General features: G+C 31.3%; 1 protein-coding gene across 1 annotated transcript; it reads right to left on the bottom strand.

Annotated features, from left to right (window-relative positions):
* Window positions 1–1,101: 1,101 nt before the first annotated feature.
* Window positions 1,102–20,741, bottom strand: LOC129232686 (uncharacterized). Its single transcript, XM_054866815.1, has 10 exons — window positions 18,957–20,741; window positions 18,773–18,865; window positions 15,974–16,196; window positions 15,799–15,837; window positions 15,033–15,143; window positions 14,843–14,932; window positions 14,074–14,148; window positions 7,517–7,587; window positions 2,867–2,909; window positions 1,102–2,760 (listed from the first exon to the last, which is right to left on the bottom strand). Exons 1-10 carry the CDS (start codon window positions 20,723–20,725, stop codon window positions 2,677–2,679), a joined length of 2,598 nt encoding a protein of 865 aa, XP_054722790.1. The 5' UTR covers window positions 20,726–20,741; the 3' UTR covers window positions 1,102–2,676.
* Between the last annotated feature and the right edge of the window lie 1,350 nt (window positions 20,742–22,091).

Consider the following 22,091-nt stretch of genomic DNA (forward strand, 5'->3'; position numbering starts at 1 on the left):
TGTAAAAAAGTCCTGTGCAGGAATTAAATGAAACTTGGAATATAAAGTAAAACAAATACAATGCTATAAAAAATGATGGAATTTTTTTTAATTTCACGAGTTTCCATAGGCGTGTGCATGGGGGTCACCAGGGGTACAGTGGTACCCCCATTAGCACATAGAAATGAAAGCTAGATGAAAAGGGCTAAAATCTTACATTTTTAGGTTCATTAATTTCTAACCTTTATATGCTTTAAAAATGTTTTTTTTTTTTTACTCACAATATTTTAAAATTTTCCTTAAGCAAGGGAGCCTTTCTAAGCATAATTTCAACCTCCTGGTACAGTAGTACCCCCATTTCTGAAGCCCTGAGCATGCCTATGCGAGTTTCTAGATGTGAAAAAACTCCTATGTTAATTTGAAGACAGTATCAAACATTTATTGCTATCCATATTAAACAGCATGTTTCACAGAAAAAAATAAATCCTTACTAATATTATAAATGGGAAAGTGACTTTGTTTATTTGTTGGTAATTCTAATTTTTTTTGCAATAACTTAGACAGCCGGTGTAGCACTGGACACCATTTAACGGGGATCGGGATTTCAATTGAAATGTTTGAAGAACTGTTGACCTTACTCGAATAGGAATTTTTAAGAAAAGTATACTTCTACATCATGCTACTACATGCTAACTTCTTTTCTATTCCTATTTCCTGATTTATATTGCGTGACTTCTTGGTAACTATTTGATCTCTTGTGTTGACCATTAACCTTGAATCGATTGACAAAATTTACATTAATGAGAGTGAAGCCGCGGATAAAACCAAGTAAATAAATAAAAGCTTTCAATTACAAATGAATTACTTAGCTCAAAACATTTTTGTTTCATAAAGAGAGAAGAATGCAATTTAGTTGTTAAGCATGAAGCATTTTTTGTGAAATAATTATCAATTTTCAATGCAATGATCAATTTATTGCTCAAATGCTCATGACTCTTTGGCACAATAAAAACTTCTCATGTTGTTAAAGAGATGCAAGTATAATATATTTCAAGTACACTAATTTAAATTCTACATACTATGTGACATTATTACACATTTGAATATTAACTTCTGATAGTTTGTCCGAAATATTTCCACAATTACTAACTGACAACTTGCATAGACATTTTTTAGCAAATTTGCATAGGAGTTCATTAAATGTTACAACCATTTGAGAATGTTTCGAATTGGTAGCACTGCTAACCGTAAAAGATAATGTAAAAGTTTTCAACTCAACTGATATGCGGTGAAGATACATAAAAATGAGCAAATAGTTAAAAATGTATAATGCATGAAATATAAAAACCACAGTAAATGTTTAGAATACACAATGTACAATAAATATTGCATACTGAAATATTGAATGAAGCTGAATATTATTTTTTCTAAAACCAAAACATTTTGCCCAGAAATAAGTTTCCAATCAGATTGAAATGAAATAGAATTCATAAGTAGTCAATCTCAGATAATTTAACACTGATTAATTTTACTACTTTTTTGTGACAATTCCCTAAAATCTTAAATTTTCAGGATTTCTTTCAAACTTGGCAATGAAATTATTAATCTTTTTTTTTTCCTTTCTATTTTTCACTAAAGTTGCCTATTTTAAGCAGATTTATGTATACATATTCCACCCTTTAAAAAATCAAATAATTTTTATTGCTTCACGTTTCCCATTATCTATGGACATACTTCTTTCATGCATTACATTAATAACATGCGATGCAATAAAGGTGTTTTTGAAAGCATTATCATCTGACAATTAGCAGGTATGAGTATGGCTCTAAACTGTTTGTCATTTTTTATTAATTTTTAAAAACATAGAATAATAGTTTAACCCTATGCATAAGTTTTTCCTAAAGTGCTACTCTCTGTGCATTGCATATTCTATAGTTTATTCAGTCTTGCTGGCCTCTGAAATTATCTTTTGTGCAGAGCCAATTTCGAACTGTTTCAGTAGTAAGAGTTTTGAAGAAATTTCTGGCAGACGAGGCATCTGAGAGAACATGTCAGATGGTGCAATGCACAGAGGTCAGCAGTGAGGGTTAAGAGAAACAAAATTGAGATACTCATAAATAAGCATGAAAAAGATAAAATAAATAAAAACAAAACTAATCATAGCTTTCAGCATTCCAGCACTTTGTTATTGTTAAATTGAAAATGTTAAAAAATTAAACAGAGGGTGTAATTAAAAAAGAAAAGTTTGACAAATGAATAATCTGAAATTTGATGTTTTAAATGATTATGCTTAAAATATTCATATGGATGTGAAAACGGAATATAGGACAAAATTTTTGTCCACTCATAAAGTATATTTAAAAATGTGTTACATTATGAATTTAAAAAGAAAAAGTTTCTAAAATTAAAAAAAGAAAAAAATCACTCATTAAATGGCAAAAAAAAAAAAAAAAGTTTGAAAATGGAAAGTATTATAAATGTGACACTCTATATTCAGAGTTATTAAGTACAGTTAATGCCTGCCCAAACATTCAGAAATAACTTACAGATATATAAGACATTTTTAAATAAATTTCTTTGCAAACGCTTGACTTTTAAATTGTCAAAGTTCAACTGTACATGAATAAAAATTACATTCAAGAATATATAAAACAAGCCACATATGCACATATTTTGAAAGCTACTCTTGGGTTGTTCTCAACAATCTGATTCGCTACTTGATTTGTTATTATCTAAGAGACGAGCTACTTCTTTTAAATGTTCTTTTAAAAGATCTTGTTCCTGTAATCAGAAACACACCAAAGTATAGCAAAACAACTTATTCACTAAGCTTAGTAAAATAAGTTTGAGAAGCATTTAAAAAATGCAATAATAAAGTGACACTTACTTCCGAGTTTTTCCTAAAAGACTTCTCAAAATCGTCCTGCACACTACAAACATTAAAGGAGGACATGAAGTTACTTTAAAATCTTCAAACGTCTACAAACTACAAGCAGATACTACAAAGCAATATAACTAACAGGAATACTCTCTGCCATTGAATTAACATCAGAATCTGCAATCTTGCAATCAGATACAGAAGCCCACTAGACTACTTCGTTTTAGGTTCAAGTTGACGAAACATCAAGCTTAGCCCATTCAGAGCAGTATTGAAATATTTAAATTCAATTAATTTTTTATTGGAATTAGTTTATACGAAATAATGTGCTGAATATGGGTGCCCAAAAAACTGAGTATAAGACATTCTATTAAAAATTCTAGAGTTTCATTTTGTAACTTGACGAGTTAGAGAGGGGGACCGAAAAAAAAAAGCCTGTTTTTGTCAAGTTCATTTTCATCAAATTTCATTTTCTGCACTTAAGATATTAGTCCCGGTAAAGTCATTTCAGATTCATTGTTTTAACTGCATCTGATGATTATGGTACACCATACTTTGTTTCTGTTAGGGGACTGTGATATTTAACCTGTAGTACTGGGTATAATCAAGATATTTGTAAGAAAGTACTCGAAAAGTTATTTTAGCTACAGTTAAAATAATGGTTACTGATTCATCCTTCCACAGATAATCGGAAGTTTCCAGTATGTCAAAAAGGAAGATTTTTCTTTGCCTGTTAATTGTTTTAGCAGACGACAATGAACTACTCAGATAGTCATTCAATTAGTTATATAGCTAAATAGCAGATATTTTTGTTGTTAAAGACAAACAATGAAAGAAGTAGCGTTAGGACCCCATATTTAAAGCACATGTTTTGAACAGTTGGTTTTATGAAAAGAAAAATTTATTTAATTAAAAGGCAGAAAAATACCTAGTTTAAAACATAAGTTTCTAAAAGCAATCTATGAACAAACAACTGAGGCAACATAGCATACTGAATTACTACACAAAAGCATTAACAAAAGAGCTTAACATTCAAACATGAAACACAAGGAAAACGTTTTGCTGTGCACACAGTTGTTGAAGAGTTTTAAATGATTAAATTGGACCATTCCACGAAAAAGTAACCATTTTGTACTGCACATGATCGTTCAGACATTTCATTAAAAAGTAATGATTTTAAAAGGAATGACAAAATTTTTTACTTAATAAATCACAGATACATGTGTGATTTACATGTTTTTTACGTGTGTGACCGTTTTCTGTGGAAAGGCCCAATAATGCAAAAATTACAATGTTTGAAGCAATAAATATTTATGCTTTTAAAATGTTAATTAGAAACATGCAGGAAAAGATGCACTACAAATACTAGAATTCAAGCAAATTCATACCTTAGTTATCCTGAAGCTGACCAAAAAAGAAAAGAATGAATAAGGATAGATTTTTCAATAAAAAGGAAAATAGTACAAACGTGTTTTTAGTATGAAAGATTTAAATTATAAATATAAAACAAAACCATTTATAAGAGCTAATTAGGTAAATTGTTAGCAGTAGCAGTTTTTCATTTAAAAAAGAAAAACTAGTGCAATTCAAAATTATATCTAATAGATACGTTTATATCTTTTTGTTTAAGCATTTATTCACCTTGTAAGAACTCGCAGTTAATCCTCTATTGGGGAAAAATCATAAATGAATATTTCTTTCATACCACTAAATTTTGCTCAAATTCTCATCCTAATTTAAAAAATCTTTTTTGAACTAAATGTAAATGTTTACTGCATAAAAGATTAATATTCTAGGAATTAAAAAATATGTATCATATTCTATTCTTACAATAGACTGAAAATTTCAAACCCAGAACTGTGCACTTTGGTATTTATGGCAGACGTATGCAATTATTTTGTCGATTCTTTTAAGTTTCCATAAATCCAACTTCATTAACAGAAATATGTCTTAAATGCAGTAAATAAAAGAAAAAAAGGAAACTAGTGTGAAGGTCAAACTTTAAAAAAAAGCATGGTATTGTTTGTAATGCATTTTTTTACAGAACAAATATTTGAAAACTTCTTGTAGTTACATTTTAAATGCAAGAAGTTTTTACTGTGTGATAAAGATAAGTTTGTTTTTTGTTTATACAGGGTGACAAGAAATAACTTAGACACACAAAATACACCATAACTTAAATGCTAATGATAATATTACAACCAACTTCAAAATAAATATGAATACATTATTTTGTCTAATATATTTACAAATTTTGTAAGTGGCTACCTCTAGGATTAATACAGAGCTTTAAACGTGTCACAAAATTTTCAGCTCTGGGCCGCAACTCATTTACTGACTGTTGACCCCATGCCTTGCATAAGGATTTCTTTTGGAATGCCAAAGTTTTATGAGGTTTAGCACACATCCTAGTCTCAAAGATGGACCAAACAGAATAATACATTGATTCAAATCTGGGGAATACGATGGACATTCTTGAGCTCCTATGAAGTTCGGAAAATGTGTCTTGTACCAATCTTGAGCGCTTTAGCTCTGTGTGAAGATGTGGAATCCTGTTGGAAGGTCCATCTTTTGTTTCCAAAGAGGACAAGGTAAGACAACATTTTGCAAAACGCGTTTGCGATATGTTTCTTGACTAATTTTATCCCCTGATCAACAAAAACAAGTGATATTTTTCCTCTAGCACATATCACACCAAACCACTAGATTGGGGTCGTTGACACCGTTCAACAAGGCGAGAAGGTCTTGGGGACAAGGATGTGTGCTAACTGCTAAACCTCATAAAAACTTTGGTATCCCTAAATAAATCCTTATGCAAGGAATGGGATAAAATACCGATAATTTAGTTGCGGCTCATAGCCGAAAATTTTGTCACACGTTTAACGCTCTGTATTGAGGTCAAAGGTAGCCACTTTGAAAATGTGTAAATATATTGGACGAAATAATCAATTTATATTTATTTTGAAGTTTTTGGTCAGAATATTTTCATTAGCATTGAAGTTATGATATATTATGCGTGTCTAAGTTATTTCTTGTCACCCTGTACATCAGATATAAACATTGATGGAGCTAAGATTAGATAACAGAAAAGGTAATAATAGAGTTAATGACAAATGATGCAATTTCTAATGTACTCAATTGTGATAGCTATGCCAAATGAAATATAATATGCATAAAAATTATTCTATTTAAATTTTCATTTGTTTGTCTATAACTATGGTTAAAATCCAAAATTTTGATGAAATATGAAAATTTTAAAAACTTTGAAGCCTATCTACATAATAATGTCTCTATTTAAAAATAAATAACAAAAACATCATTCATAATGCATAAACATAAGATGGCATTGAAAGCTTATTCTCCAAAACTCAGTAAAAGCAGATATAACTAGTAGGGTTTCTTTTTTTCCCAATTTAATGAAAATACACATTGATGTTTTTTAGGAGTGGAATTCATTTTGGAGGAGTGAATTAAATGTTTACAGTGAAGACCATAAAAATGCTTGATTACACAAAGGACTAACTCTCCAAGGATGAAATAGACGAGGACAGGAAAAGAAGAGTAATACCAATTTTACTTAAAATACACCACCAGCTCAGTTATTCCATCCGAGGACTGCAGTTTCGTGCTTTTTAGCACTCATCAGCCCGGAATAGGAATCACATGAGCTGGAGGCGAAAAACCTCTTATAGGAAACCTCTACTGCAGTCCTCGAATGGAATAACTGAGCTGGTGATGTATTTTAAGTATTTCTGCCTTAGCCCTGGCTTAAGGGCGGTAACTTACTACAAAATACCATGCTTTGCCATCTATCTTTGAGTTGAATCGCACCATTGCTGCGGTCACTCATCTGGTGTGCTAATTCTACATTAGCTACTAGTTTGTTTGGCTCTCTTGGCTCCTATAAGAGGTTTTTTGCCTCCAACTCATATGATTCCTATTCCGGGCTGATGAGTGCTAAAAAGCACGAAACTGCAGTCCTCGGATGGAATAACTGAGCTGGTGGTGTATTTTAAGTATTTCTGCCTTAGTCCTGGCTTAAGGGCGGTAACTTACTACAAAATACTAATTTTACTTTTAAAATTTAGAATTTTACATATTTTGTGTTGAAAAAGATGAAACATTCAACAGATGTAATATTTAAAAAACTCCCTATTGCCGTTTTTTCAAAATTTGAAAAAATGCAAAAGTGTGAAAGGATGTTTGATTGGATTTTTGAGACATACTTCTAATTTTCAATACACGAAATGTATGCTTGTAGAGGCGTAAAAGATGTCTCTGAGTAAGAGTATAATACAATGTTGTTTCCAAATAAAAGATCAAGAGAACGAAAACTAAAATACATGTATTATCATTACAGTAACATTAAAATTAGTTTCTCAGCACTCAGCATTTTGTTATTCTGTCTTGCAAAATTACAGTATCCAAAAATTAATATTTTATCAAATTACATTAAATATAGCAATAAACTCTTAACAAAGTTATTAAACTGTTAATTAAACTCAATATCAAAAATCACAAAAAATGGACGTTGACACAATGGATGTGTTAAATTATATTTTCAGAAACACAAATGTTACATTTATTTACATATAGAGAATGGATTATAAAATATAATCTAGGACTTTATAATATGTGATTACACAAAACAAAACCTACCTAACTAGAGTTTCGATTGAATCATCAGCAGATGACGAACTTGATGATAAGGATCCAGGAAGTGATTTGCCCTAGAATAGATCAAACCCATAAAAGGAAAGAAAAAAAAAGAAACTAACAACAGAATAAGTTTAAACAAATAAAATCAATACCAATTAATCTTTTCTTATCCTCCAAAACTTTAAACTGTTTAATATAGCACAGCAAAAACTTCTACTGATTATTGTCTTCTCTCACATCTTGTATCAAAATTGTAACTAAAGCTTGATAAGTGTTAAAAGCAATTCAAATACATCAAAAATAACTAGGGTTCGTTGATTTAAATCAGCTTGATTGAGAACCTCATGATTAAAATCACGATTTAAATCAAATGATTAAAAAAAAATTGATTTGAATCAAATGATTTTTTAACAAAATCATTAATTAAAATCAGTTTATTTTATTTTTAGAAATTAATTTTGCCTTTCTAGAATGTGTTGATCTACTACTACTTATTTAACAAGACTGCATTTATACTATCTAAACTTCAATAGGCAAAACTACATAAATCCCCCCTTTCTGTGTGTGAAACAGATTTTCACTCTTGCAATTTGATTTTACTCCACAGTTCAATTCAGTACCTAACCAAATAAGAATTTCCAGTTTTTCTTATACACCATCACTAATATATTAGCTAAGAAAAGTAATTGCTCAAAATATTCTTTTACACTAAAGCATACATGATGATGGAAACCTTATCTTTAAGCAAAGCATTAAAAAAAACCACTTCATATCTAAGTATTATAATGTATTTATAAATTTTAAAAATGTGTTGATTAGTTAGAGACCTTATCTTAGTTTTAAAAGTAAGCGGTAGGGAGTCATCTTTTGTATGAAATAGATTATGTTAAAAAGAATGAAGTAATTAACTGCTACACATTTTAGAAGATTTTTAAAAAAAATCTGATTTAAATAAAAAAAATCCGATTAAAACCAAAAACACTTTTTTGATTTAAAAAAAATTAAAAAATCACGAACTTTGCAAATAACTAAAATATATATAGTACATTCACTGGAGTGCAAACAAAGAAATGCACCATTCGACAATGTTTATTTCGTCTTTAGCTTGGACATGAACAAATTGGCGCAACAGAGGCAACATGAACAGATGGCAAATGTAAATAGTATTGGTTAATTTTTTCTAGCCAAAAGTGGAAAACGCTCTGGCAACTTGTTTGTTTACTTTCCGTCTACCTTTTCCATGGACAGAGTATCATGACCCATAAGTATACTCAACAACATTTCTGTACCTCAGAGCCAGAAGGATGTAAGTCCGAAAATTGCGATTTTCTGTTTATTAGTGCATTGTATGTAGAAGTCTATTCTGCATCGAGCCATGCGAAAATAATTCTTTAAAAAAAATCCTTTTCAATTTTTTTATGGAGTTAAAAGAGCCTACATCCCATCTTTTGCATGGGCCAGAAATTTTTTTTTTCCTCTCTACTGTAAAATTATCACAATGTGACTTACATTCCTCTGGCTCTGAGGTACAGATTTAAGAAGCACTGCAAAAAGAAATGAGCTAATTTCAAAACATGTGCCTGCAATGTCTAGAAAACTTCTTTTTTTAATGGTTTTGATTATGCTTTTACATTTTAGCACATACAATAAACTCCCGATTATTTGCGGAATTGGGGGGCACCAGTGTCGCTGATAATAAAAATTGCGGATAAACCGTGAAAAGGCTAAAATGAGAGACAAATAAGGTAATAATTGTCCTTCCTCAAAAAAAGTAGCTGTGTATACTTTCTTCAAACAGTGAAAATATGTACAGTACAGTAAAAATATTTAATACTTTTGCACAACAAAACTTAACATCAATAAGGAACAGGTGTATGTACAATGAAGAAAACAAATACATTTAAAAAAAATAAAAAAAAAGTTAAAAGTTTTTCAACCAAAAAAAAAACAGCCTTTGATTTTTGCTTTTCACTGCAAAAACACATGCTCCCGATTTTTAAATGACTCGCAGATAATCTGCTGGTGGATAATTGGGCATTAACTGTAGGTATTTATTTACCTCATACTTTAACAGCATTTTTCCCCCCTCTTTAAAGAAAGAAAAAAAAACAATGTTCATGGTATGTTATGAGCACTCATGATCTTACTTTCCTTAATAATAAAAGTTTCATTTAAAAATATAAATACAGTAAAACCTGTAAAGTTGACCACCTTTGTAAGTTGACCACCTGTCTATGTTGACCGCTTTTGTCAGGAACGGAATTAGTCCTATGTTATATAATGAAGGAAAACCTCTATAACTTGACCACCTCTCTATCTTGACCACCTGTCTATCTTGACCACTAATGTACACCAAATTTGGTTTGGAGCATTGTAAAAAACCCTTTGTAAGTTGACCACTTAGTTTATTTTTTTAAATTTTACTTAGCAAATTGTTTTATTTTTTTTTTATAGCTTTCCAAGAACATTTTTGATACCAGACCAGCGTTTTACTAACTAAATGAAACAGTAGCATAACTAAACCTCCTTTTGAGTTTAACCACATGGGAAAACTATTAAGAACCCTTTTATTCCCCAAACTTGTTTTTCTTTATGAAAACATGTGTCAATAGAAAAGTACAAAGTATTTTTTTTCCAGTAGTAACATTTTGTGACAACAATGGAATTGTGCTAAAGAGTAAAGTTACTTGCATTGCAGTATTTCTGGTGCAAGGGATTAAGAGATACGACATTTTCATTCTCAACTGCTTTTTTAAACTATGAGAGTCCAGCTTGTTGCTCTTTGTGTTATAGTTTTACATAAAATGGCTTCAAAAAGGAAGTTAGTTGAACTTGAGATTGATAAAAAGTATGAAATATTGAAACTAATTGAAAAGGGAGAAAGCTAGAGAAAATTAGCTGACACATATGGAATTTCTAAAACTAGTGTCTAGTAAGTGCGCCAAATTCAATAAGGAGTTATTTTGTTGAAAAGTAGATCATCATGGAGTTATAAATGTATATGAGAAAAATTTGCAATTTGAGAAGCTATGAATTTTTAGGAATTATTAATATCAAATGAGTAACTTTTCATAAACAATAAGATTTTTTTTTTTTGATCAATTTACTGAAATTTTAAATTTGCATGACACATTATACGTCATTCTGGGAAAATAATCTCTAAAAATATTTGAATAACATTTTAAAATATTGTTTCAAAGTAATGCTAAACAATGAAAGTGAGTTAAACAGAAAGAGTAAGTGTCAATCATTAAAAAAATGAATACATGATGCAAGAAATGACAAAAAAAAAAAAACATTACTCCCTTCATAAGTTGACCACCTGTCTAAGTTGACCACCAAAGGACTGCAGCGCAAGTGGTCAACTTACACAGGTTTCACGTATCTGACAAGCAAAATTAGTGTCAAGAAATGAAGGAAGCTTCGAATTTTGTATAAAAATAACAATTTGAAACTTTAAGAAAACTAAAACACCCTAATTTTTTTTAGACCACACATAGTAGAAACAAAACTTTGGATGATCAAAATCAAATTAGTTATAACTCGGACTGGGCGATATCACACTTTTAGTACAGCGATATATTGCTCTCCAAATATCGATATTCTCAATGTATCGATATATTCTTGGGGGGGGGGGGGGTGCAAAGGTTATAGTTCAGAGCATATTATATCGAAAAACAACAAAAAACATTTCCAAGTATAATAAATACAATTATTTCTCTAATTCAAAACTTTCCTGGAGAGGGGAGGGAGGAGGAGGCCGTGCAAATGGTATAGCTCAATGCATGACAAAAGTGCTTCACAATGAAAAAGTTTTAAATATTCAATTCAATATTTTGTTTAAATTTTTCAATTTGAGCAGTCTTAATAATTTGAATGTACTTAGAACTATATTTCGCATTGATGTTTTAAATAGTTTATTTTTAGACATTTTATAGCTCTTGCTAAAAGACTTTTTACTTCTTAGTTGAGTAACATTAAGTAAAATACTAATATTGCAGCTATAAATTTTGGAAACTATCACACCATACACCCACTAAGCACACAGAATTATGAAATATACCTTTAATTTATATGTCACTAGCTGCATTACCCAACGTTGCACGGTCTACCTCGAAAATAAGTTTCGTCTAGTGACACATGTTTAACAATGAGGTTTAAAAAAGAAGGAAGAAAAATAGCACAAACATTTCCCTTCAATGTGTAGAAAACACAATTTTATGATTTAAAATTTAAATTTAGACAACATCGGATTTTTTCGTAATCATTCTGGATTTTCTGGTGAAAATACCCCAAAGGGGTCCCGATACACCCCATTTTGATGAAAAAAAACTTATGTGAATTCCTGAGCATCAAAGGACCGCTGGGCCATGTTTGGAAAGCAATCCGACGAAAATTGGATTTGCATAAGAAAACTCCTCGTAGGGTGTATTCACACTCTCCCCCCTTTCCTCATAGGCAGGCGAAAACCCGAGGACAATTCCTGAGCATCAAAGAACCACTGTGCCAAATTTGGCAAAGATTTGACAAAAAATGGATTTGTGTAAAGAAATCCCCTGTGGGAGGGAGGGTGGCCCCTGTTGCGAACAAAAACTACCCTAAGTGAATTCTTGAGCATCAAAGGACCTGTCTGTAAAATTTTTACAAAAATCTGACGTAAACTCGATTTGCATAAGGAAAACTTCCGTGGGGTGTTTTTGTCCCTCCCCCTCTCTCATCGGTAGGCGAAAAACTCCCTATAAAAATTCTTAAGCATCATAGAATCGCTGATCCAAATTTGGCAAAGATCTGACAAAAACTGTGGATTCGTAAAAAGAAAGCCCCGGTGGGAGGAGGATTCCAATTGTGAATGAAAACTGCCCAATGTGAATTATTGAGGATCAAAGGACCTCTCAGCCATATTTGGCAAAAATCTGAGGTAAACTGTGAATTTGCATTAATAAAATCGTTATTTGGTTAATTAAAATATGTAATACATTTAAAACTATTTTCTTAAACTATATACACATATATTAATATTGATCTTAAAAATGCAATTAATTTTTCTTCAGCAGATCCAATCCAAAATCCATATTATTACATAAATCAATTATCTCATCAATGTCATTATTTCACAAGCAATTTAACCGGAAAACAAATATGAAAATTTCTTTACTTTTTCAATTTCGGTATTTGATGACGACTCTTAAACTGTAGTCAAAAAATACCAAACAAAAGAGCTGCAATGACTACCAAAGTAACGTAAAACCGTAAGTATGCTCGGATTCGCTTTGCTATTATAATAATTATGGCTTCAAATCTGTTAATGCATAGAGCTGAACATAAAAAACCCTATTTTTGCTCATGCGTTACAGAAGCTCTGTCAACTCGTATGTGCCGCTTGTCTGGCGAAATTAGGGATTTTCAGTTTTGTTCTATTCGAGCTTGCCAGCTAAGCGAGATTTTGTCAGACTGTTTCAATGGTGCTGTGTGTTATGAAGGGCGTAAATATTTTTCCTCTTAATTTTGGAATTAAAGTTATATACGTTCAGAACTGAAAAAGATGAGTTGCGCTCCCTCTAGTGAGATAAATATGCAACATAAGTTTTCATTAGGATTTTTTCGTTTTTTATTTTTTTTATATAAAAATAATTATGTTCAGTCTTTTTCTCAAACATTTTATTCAGAGCAATATCAATGGTTTATGTTTAATTTGAACTATGAATCGAGTTGATGCCTCAGTTGGTTAATTTTTAATTGTTGCATTAGGATGCTTTCTTAACCAATACACATTCACTTTTATGGGTCCACGAGAGGCCATGTCAGCTTTGTTAGAAAGAGAGCGAGTATCTTTGGAAGGATCCTCTGCTCTGAATGGTAGTAGTATAAGTTTTGAAAACTTTATAGGGGGAGGGGATCCGGAGATCAAACTGACAAAGAAGCCCACATTTACCTTCGATGGCCTTGTGAATTTTTCCCTTTTATTATAATTAAAAATTAAATAACTGTTTGAAGAATGTAGAAAATATCTTGAAATTTCAAACACTCACCCATCACACAGAACTACGAAAGATTATGTATTTTTAAGTCAGCATTTTAATTTCTTCGTAATTAAGTCCTGTATTTTCTTTTCAAATGATATATCGGAAGGATAGAAATCTAAATATCATTATTGCGGCAGTAGATATGTATCAATATATGACGGTATATCGGTATATCGCCCGGCCCTACTTATAACTAAGCAAAAAAAAAAAAAAAATGCAACAGCAAAATAAAAAGGAAAAAAAAAGGGGGGGGGGGATCAATTCTTCCAATCTACCAATTTTGCTGCTGAATTTAAAGAGCAAAGTAAAGCTCGAGAGATATGAATTTTGAGTATTGCAGATATCATTAAAGAGGGGCTAAACAAAAGATTACTTATATGCGAACAACTTTTTAGCTTTTTTACTTTGCCAAAAATATTTTATATTGAGTGAAATATAAAATTGTGGTGACTTCGATATTGATCTGTAGAATCGAAAATTAGCACAACATTAAAAAGTACTTCTATCACAAAAATGAACAAAAATTTTCCTTACCCTTTCTGTTTGAGTTGCAGCATTGATACAAGTAGTATCTTTATGAAAGCCCACTTGACAATTCAAGTATTTAGTCTATATATAAAAAAAACCATCATCACTATAAATACATATGAAATACATGAACAAGGAACCATTATTTTGATTTGGAAGGGAACAGTGCATCAAATTAACTGTTAACATTCCTCTGAAGGACTAGAAAGATGAAAAGTTTTAAAATATAAAAATGTGTATCAAGCAGAAGGACTTTCTGGGTTTTTTTTTTTTTTTTTCAATTTTTAAACTTATTTCTCGGTTTAAAACCAGAGCATCGGCCTCACTCCTATGACCTCTGAATTGGAAAATAGGGTTCATGATGGGAAAAAAATGAAAACAAACAAAATCTTGGAAGTCGTCAACTGTAGCATACGAGTCACACCACAGATCATTGGTAAAGAAATTAACATTTACAGATATAATTGAGATTGAAAATGAAATTAAATGAGACAACAGAAAATTTTATGGGCCCAGTATGCCAAATCATAGCTCATGATTTTGCCAGGCTGAAGCTTTAGCTTAGAAAGCTTTGCTCCCTTTCTACTAGTTATCTTCCTGATCCTTCAACAAACAAGCTTTTTTCCATGATGGATTATATCTAGAATTTACAAATATTTATAATCATTACAAACATAAGTTTAAATGAGCTACATCCTATCAATTTTAAACTTATCTCAATTTAAGAAATACATTCTAAAAAAAGGAATTAGAAACATAATTCTAGTCTTCTTACCATCTGCTGTTGAAGTAAATGAATAGTATGATCCTTTTCCTCCAACTGTTGCTGCAAGAGCACTAGCTGCCTTTTCAGATCAGCATTTTCCTAAAATAATAGATGATGTTTAATTGATCAAAGGATCTGTTATGGCATAAGTTTCAAAACCAGGACTAGTTTTAAAAAAATTGCATTGAAGAAATTTTACCTGAGTAATGTGCTCCACATTATTTGACTTTACTTCAGTATCGGCGTCATTAGGAAGAGTCATGAAACTAGCAGGAAAATCATTGTGCACCAAACTTTGATAAAATATATTCTAGAAGATATATAAAAATAATGTCAAAAAGAAAATACTATGTATGAACAAATGTCTCAAATAAAACATGAAAGTACAACTTAGATTTTTTTTTAGTTGCTTCAGGTCCCAAAACATTTTAATTTTATGAGATTGTAAAAAAAGAATAGAGAATAAAACATAAACAGAGATAACATTTCAAGGTGGGAAGGAGATTTCTATCAAAGTCATCCCCTCCTTGAAAATATTCTCAGCATGAGACAATATTACATATACTTTTGTACTTATTATTTACACGAGAGATAAAACATTCACCTAGTATTATCAAAATAAATTCAGCTAACTTACTTGCACCAATTCAATGGGACAGGCAGTTAAGGTACTCAATGTTTTAATATATTTATACTTTTATACATTATATTTAGTGTTAACTTTTGCTACTTATTTCTAATAATTAAAGTGGACATGAACACTTAAAGTTATCCAAAAAAAAAAGAAAAATCTATTTTAGACATCCTACACCAATCATACAATCGATAACAAATCAAAATATTTTTCCTCAAACAACAGTTCTACAGCATCCGCGAGGAAAGTATTAAGATAAGTTTATAGAAGGAACTAATTGGTCTAGATTAAAGAGGCACAGAAATGTTATTTATAATTCTAAGAAACTCACTTTAGGGTTTGCCTGGTCAAAGGGATTGATAGTTTCTGCCTAAAATTAAATATTCACATGTTAGAAGGTTTTAAAATGGTGAAACAATCATATTTTTTTAAAAACTGATGATGAAGAGCATGAATATCACTCAGTTTTTGTGAGTCAAATTACATAACAATTTCTCAAAATATACCTCTTGAATGACAGACTTCAGCCGCAAAAGGAGTGTCTTGACTCCATTTAAATCTTGGCACAGTAATCTATACGAAGAAGAATCTAACTTTAGGCTACCATCATCATTTTCACTGACTGTCATCTGGCGAGGTGGTCTAAGAGGAAGGCTAACTGTTCGCTGTCGCCATTCTAATTTATCAACACTTGACATAGGACCAGATGAGCGCCGATGAAGCCTTTTCCTAATAAGAAATTACAATGCATTAATGTCTCAGTTCAATCCATTAGGCATTGTACTCGGTCAAAGTGCTAATCAGTATAATGCTATTCTTAACTTAAATTTTGAGTTAAAATTCATCCACTCATATTACTAACTAGCGGTATCCACAGGGCTTTGCCTATAGTAGAAAAATAAAAGGTCATTTGGTTCGCCTGTCAGAGTGGTAATTTCAAAAATTTCAGGACATTTTTAGGACAACAAATATCAAGTTTTTTTTTAACTTGAATGTAATTTATAAGCTTGATTTTTGTACAAATTCAATCTTGCAAACTACAATAGAATGCATTCAACCTTTTATTCTTCAACACAATGATACATTATGAAGTAGAAATATATACCAGTAGGATAAATGTATGTTCAATTGCTTCTTTATTTGCCCTGTTGTTGTTGTTTTATCAAAGTGAATTACAAAGAATGATGAAGAAATATCCTTAATAAGGAGAGAATTAAGTAGGGTGCAAGACCAAAATTTATTTTGTGCTAAACTTTTATCAGATAATCTGATACATTATGCTATCTCATAATCATCAAAAATATTCCTGTAAATTGAAGATAAATCATTTAAAGATGCAAATGAATAATTGTTTTTTTATGGCAACTAAAACTAAGAAATCTTCATTTTCAGAATTTTATCTTGGAGTGAATTTAATACAAACGCTTTGAATGCCTCATCAAAACCAATTCGTTTTTAGCAGAAGACTAAGAACGTGGAATTTAAAATACAGCTAAATTTTTCAAGCTACTTGTCAATTTCTAATGTCTTGCCGCATCAGCATGAGACAGTCTGATCTTGCATCCGTTTCTGTCTTTTTTCAACCACAAGGAAGAGAATTTAGTTTTCCGTCACATTAAAAATTAAAAAAAAAATACTACTTACATTTTTAAGGCAAAAAGTTAGTGACAAAATTAAAAAACTATGTGTGCAAGAAATAATTCAACTTTGCTGAACAGAAACACAAAGCAAACTGACTCTTTGTACTGGAAGAATAAGCAAATGCTCAGAGCACAACACAAGATAAGCACTATAAAAAATATTACTTCCCACCTGGGGACAACAAATTTCAATTTTGCTCTAAATACATTTTTTGAAACAAGTGTTTTGAACTAAGTTTACTTGGGTTCTAGTTCTAACTCAACACATTGTATTTATTTTACTTCAATAAGCTGTGATACCTTTCACCCCCCCCCCCATACCACAGAACTACAATTTGAGGGAGATAACCCCCCCCCCCTATTTACATTTTTTTTATTTCTTTTCAATCATAAATATTAGATCTTATTCCTTTCCCCTAATTCTTTTCCTGCAACATTTGCAGCACAGCTATTTTTATTTTCTTCATAATTTTATTTTTACATCTGTTTTGCAGAAGAGGAATGACTGCAAGACTTACAAAGTATAGACAAAACAAATAGCTTTATATTAAGCGTATGTTCTGGTTTACTGCATCCCCTCCCCCAGCCCTCCCTCTCCAGAAAAAAAGCAGCACACAGCATAGGTTTTTCTCTCTTTTTTAGAGAAAATTTCTTAGGGTCTATGAAGTTTATTTTATCCTAAAACAGTCAAATTATAATGAAAAGTTTCATTTTTATGTTAAATTTTATTTTTATGCAGAAGTAAGGAATAAAAAAATGAAAATTTTAGAAATTTTAGGACAAAACTCAAAATTTTAGGAATTTTAGAACAAAGTTTGAAATTTAAGGATTTTAAGGACAACTCCTACTCCTGACAATGGATGATGAATTTCTCGCCAATATGCTATGCTAATTTGCTCGTCCATGTTATGGTAACTTACTCCTCCATGTTATGGTAATTTGCTCGGTATTGCTGCAGAGGAATTAAACCCACCAATAGTGGCTTAAAATTGGAATAGAAAAAGAACAAAATCGAATTTTCGAAAAATCGCTTCGAGGTGCTCACAACTACGCAACAAATTCTGTGCCAAATTTCATGAAAATCTGCCAAATGGTCTAGGTGCTATGCGCATAACAGACATTCAGAAACATAGACTTTCAGCTTTATTATTAATTAAGACTGAAACCGAAAAGTTCAACTGAAAGAGTTTTAAAAAAGAAACAAAAGAAATTTGAACACTTTGACATTAAAAAATATCCTCAAACCTGTTTCTATCCAGTGACATTTATTCAGTGATTTGAAACAGCTGTTATTTATTTCCAATGTTTTAAATGATATATTTAACTTTAGGAAGGAGGGAGGGGGGAGCATTTTTTTACGACTGATATGTCTCTACATAAAAACAGGTTTAAGTAATCACAGAAACTGGAATCTTTTCTGAAAAGCATTTGGAATTATTAGAATGAATGTATTGCTAAGAATTAAATATAGTAGTTACTATGTGAAAGAATTTCTTTTTTTCATAAAAACATGGCAATCAAAGGCATAAAGTACTACAGTTAGGCGACTGAGCCAGCCACCAAACCAGAGTTTGGCTACATTTAGCATTTTAAATTCAAGTGCTTGCTCTTTATTTAATATTATTTTTATTTTATTCATTTATTTTTCAGTGAATACTGACTCACCTATGATTTTCCTCCATATCAACTTTCTTCTCAGTGCGCAAAGGTGCAATTTTATCTTTATCTGATTCTATTCTTTTCATTGGTGAGGCAAGACTAAATAAAAAGCAGAAGTGTGTCATAAATTTAGTCAATTAGTACAATAAAAATAAAACTTAGGTAAAAACTGAATTAAAGAAAAACTAACCCTTCATTAACAGTCCCTTCAGGAAAAGCATCAAATGTTTTTTCATAATCCAACATCAAATCATCAGATGCAATGCTGGAGCAAGAAGATCCCAAATCAGAACCTAATATCAGACTATCTCTATGATCAGTTGTGCGACTCTTACGACTAGAATAGCTACCCACACTATCAGTTCTTCGTTTCGATGAGCTAGCTAACTGCAGTGCATGCAGCTCGCTAACAGCCAGTTTTAAAGACTGGACATCTGACTCTTCAGAGTTTGGATCACCGAAAAATGTCAAACCAGGTTGATCAGATATTTCATCATCAATTAGAAATTCTCTATTTTCTACCTCAGATGAAGGACTCGTAACACCGTTTTCAGTGCTATCAGATTTTTCATCTGAATCAAGACTAGATTGTTTAGAATCACTATGCTTTACAGGAGATTGTTCTGACGTTTTCAGATTTGTTTTATTTACATCACCATTATTTGGTTTCTCAAAATCATTCTGTACATAAAACACACTACTCCTAACAGTTTGGTTGGCAGTCTTTCTTATTTTTGGAATGCATGAAGCATTTGTGCCATTTGATGCAGCAGTAGCTCTGCTAGGTGTTTCAAAGTTAACAGCTTCTCTGGGACTGGCATGATCAACCGGTTTAAAAGATTTCTTTTGATATGATAATAAGCCCTTGTAAGATGCGTATGTGGAAAATATATTTTCTGAAGCATTCATTTTGAAGGAATGTTTTTCTTTTGGACTTTTCTCACTGGAATTACACAATGGTTTTGGGTCTTCAACACGCTCTGTTCCAGAACCGAAATGCTTTTCATCGAGACTCCACTTTCCATTTGGTTCTCTCTTATAACTTGGAGCTTTCAAATTTAACTTTGATTGCTGAGCAGACACTTTCGGAGTGCTGCTCCAAGCTCTAATCGGGCATGCATCAACTCCATTATTAGTGGGCGAAGAATCTTCTAAAACTAATTGCTCCATATCTTTTATTGTGTCAGAGTCTTCTGGTTTACTTTTATCAGTCATGTTGCTATTCCCAAAACCAGAATCAAAATCAGACAAACTATCTTTACTTTCATAATCTTTACCAGAAGAAGCTTTAGATAATGGACTTGGTACCAAAGAGCTATTCCTGCTAGATACAAATTTGGACTGCTGATATTTTGGTACAGCAACGTCGGAACTAATGTGCGAGACACTTTGTGATGATTTTCCTCCAAGTTGTCGAGGAAGCCCAGAAATTCTATTGGGAGTTCTTGATTTTTCATCAATAGATTCTTGACTAACAATCTTATCTGGACAGCTTTTGCTGCCAATACTCTTTGGTTTCACTTGCTGGTCACTTTTAGAAACTAATTTACTTGTAGGAGAAGCAGTTGTATGACAAATATTAGATGCAGATCTAGAATTAACAACAGCATTATTATTTACTACATGGAGAGTTTCATTGTCATTACAGTTTAAAACAGCAGTTTTAGATTCGGTAGAAACAGATGCGCCTGGTAAGCTGGTACTAAACCTGGGAATATTAGATTGATAGGAATTCTTGATATTTTTTAAATCTCCCTGATCAATTGTGCCTAAAGAGTTATATTTAGTTGATAAAGGTATGCCTTTCTTTGAAGCAAAATCAATATTTGCATTTTGAGTCCTGGTGTAAGGAGTTGGTCGAGCCAATCGAGAAGCTTCATCCAGCTTAGTGGAAGCCATTGGAATAGTTGAGTAAGAACGATTTCCTCCACTAGCTTTCTTGGAATAACATGCGCCCATTCAGAGTATTATACTTAAAAAACTAAAAGAAAAGAAAAATCGATCAGTTATAAAATAAAAACATTTTTAATTGCATTACTGTCTAAATTTTTGAAGAAGCACAAAAAAAAGTGGTTTTATTTTAGAGACGTAAATTTTAAGGTAATTTCATTATGACAAATGAAAAAATTAAAACAAAACATTACTCAGTCTTCAATTCCAAACAATGCATACATGAACTGTGCTGTGAGGTAAGAGAAAAATTATAAAAAGAATGATTACTTCAATTGCGTTGTAAAAGAATGTATACATTATTAAAAAAATCAGGGATCACACAAAAAATGTCATTTAAACTTTAGTTTAAAAAAAAATAAAAAAAAAAACGCTGGAACTAAAAAGGTAAGTTAATCCCTTTTCGTTAAAACTATAATAGTCGGACACAGATTTAACGAGCCTCTATTTAACGAATTTCGCGATTAAACAAATCTTTCTTTTTTCCCGACTAAAATGAAGGCAAAACCCCCTATTTAGCGAATAATAAACCTTAAAATAACTAATTATTTTAACAGCCGAATTTTTTTTTTCTTAATTTGAGTTAGAAATATTGGATTGTTTTCCAAATGTTACATCCATATTGTCCGAAGCAGAAAGACTTTTCTTGGAATCAGCAATTATTGACGAGCGAGGGAAACCAACGAATAGTGAGTCTAACGCACAGAGTTCATACTCTATTTGGATGAAAAAATTCCATGATCTTTCCAAGACTTTTTTCATGACTTCAATGAAAATTTTCATGACTTCGTTACACAAAGAGAATAGCACTATTTAATCTCAAACTTGGTAATATTTGGAAATGAGCATTAGCAAAACATCTATATGAATGCATCATTGAAGCACTTACTCATTATGGAAAAAATATAAGTGCACACTTAAAAAACTAAACTATTCTTATTTGTCTTCATCATATAAATTTAAGTAAAGTAAAAATGCAGTGAAGCAAATATGATGATGCATAAATGTTTGATATTTTTTTTTAAACAAGCAGAATGATATTGAATGGGACAAAAGTTGAATGAGTCATCACTAAGTTTCAATATATTTGCTTCAAAAATTACCTTTTAGTGTCAACAGTACCTTTAATAATCCACGTAACTTGACAGTATTTTGGTTCTTTAAAGTAAAGCCACATAGTTTAGTTCTTTATGTTTCCAGATCTTTTTTGAAAAAACCATTCAGTAATGGATCAATCTTCAGATTCAAAAGTATATTTCTTTTACATGAAATACAACGCCAGCTCAGTCATTTCCAGCCGAGGACTGCAATTTCGTGACTGAGCTGGCGGTGTATTTCATGTATTTCTGCTTTAGCCCTGGTTAATGGCTAATGG

The sequence above is a fragment of the Uloborus diversus genome, unplaced genomic scaffold (genome assembly GCF_026930045.1).
Source record: "Uloborus diversus isolate 005 unplaced genomic scaffold, Udiv.v.3.1 scaffold_1302, whole genome shotgun sequence".
Lineage (NCBI taxonomy): Eukaryota > Metazoa > Arthropoda > Arachnida > Araneae > Uloboridae > Uloborus > Uloborus diversus.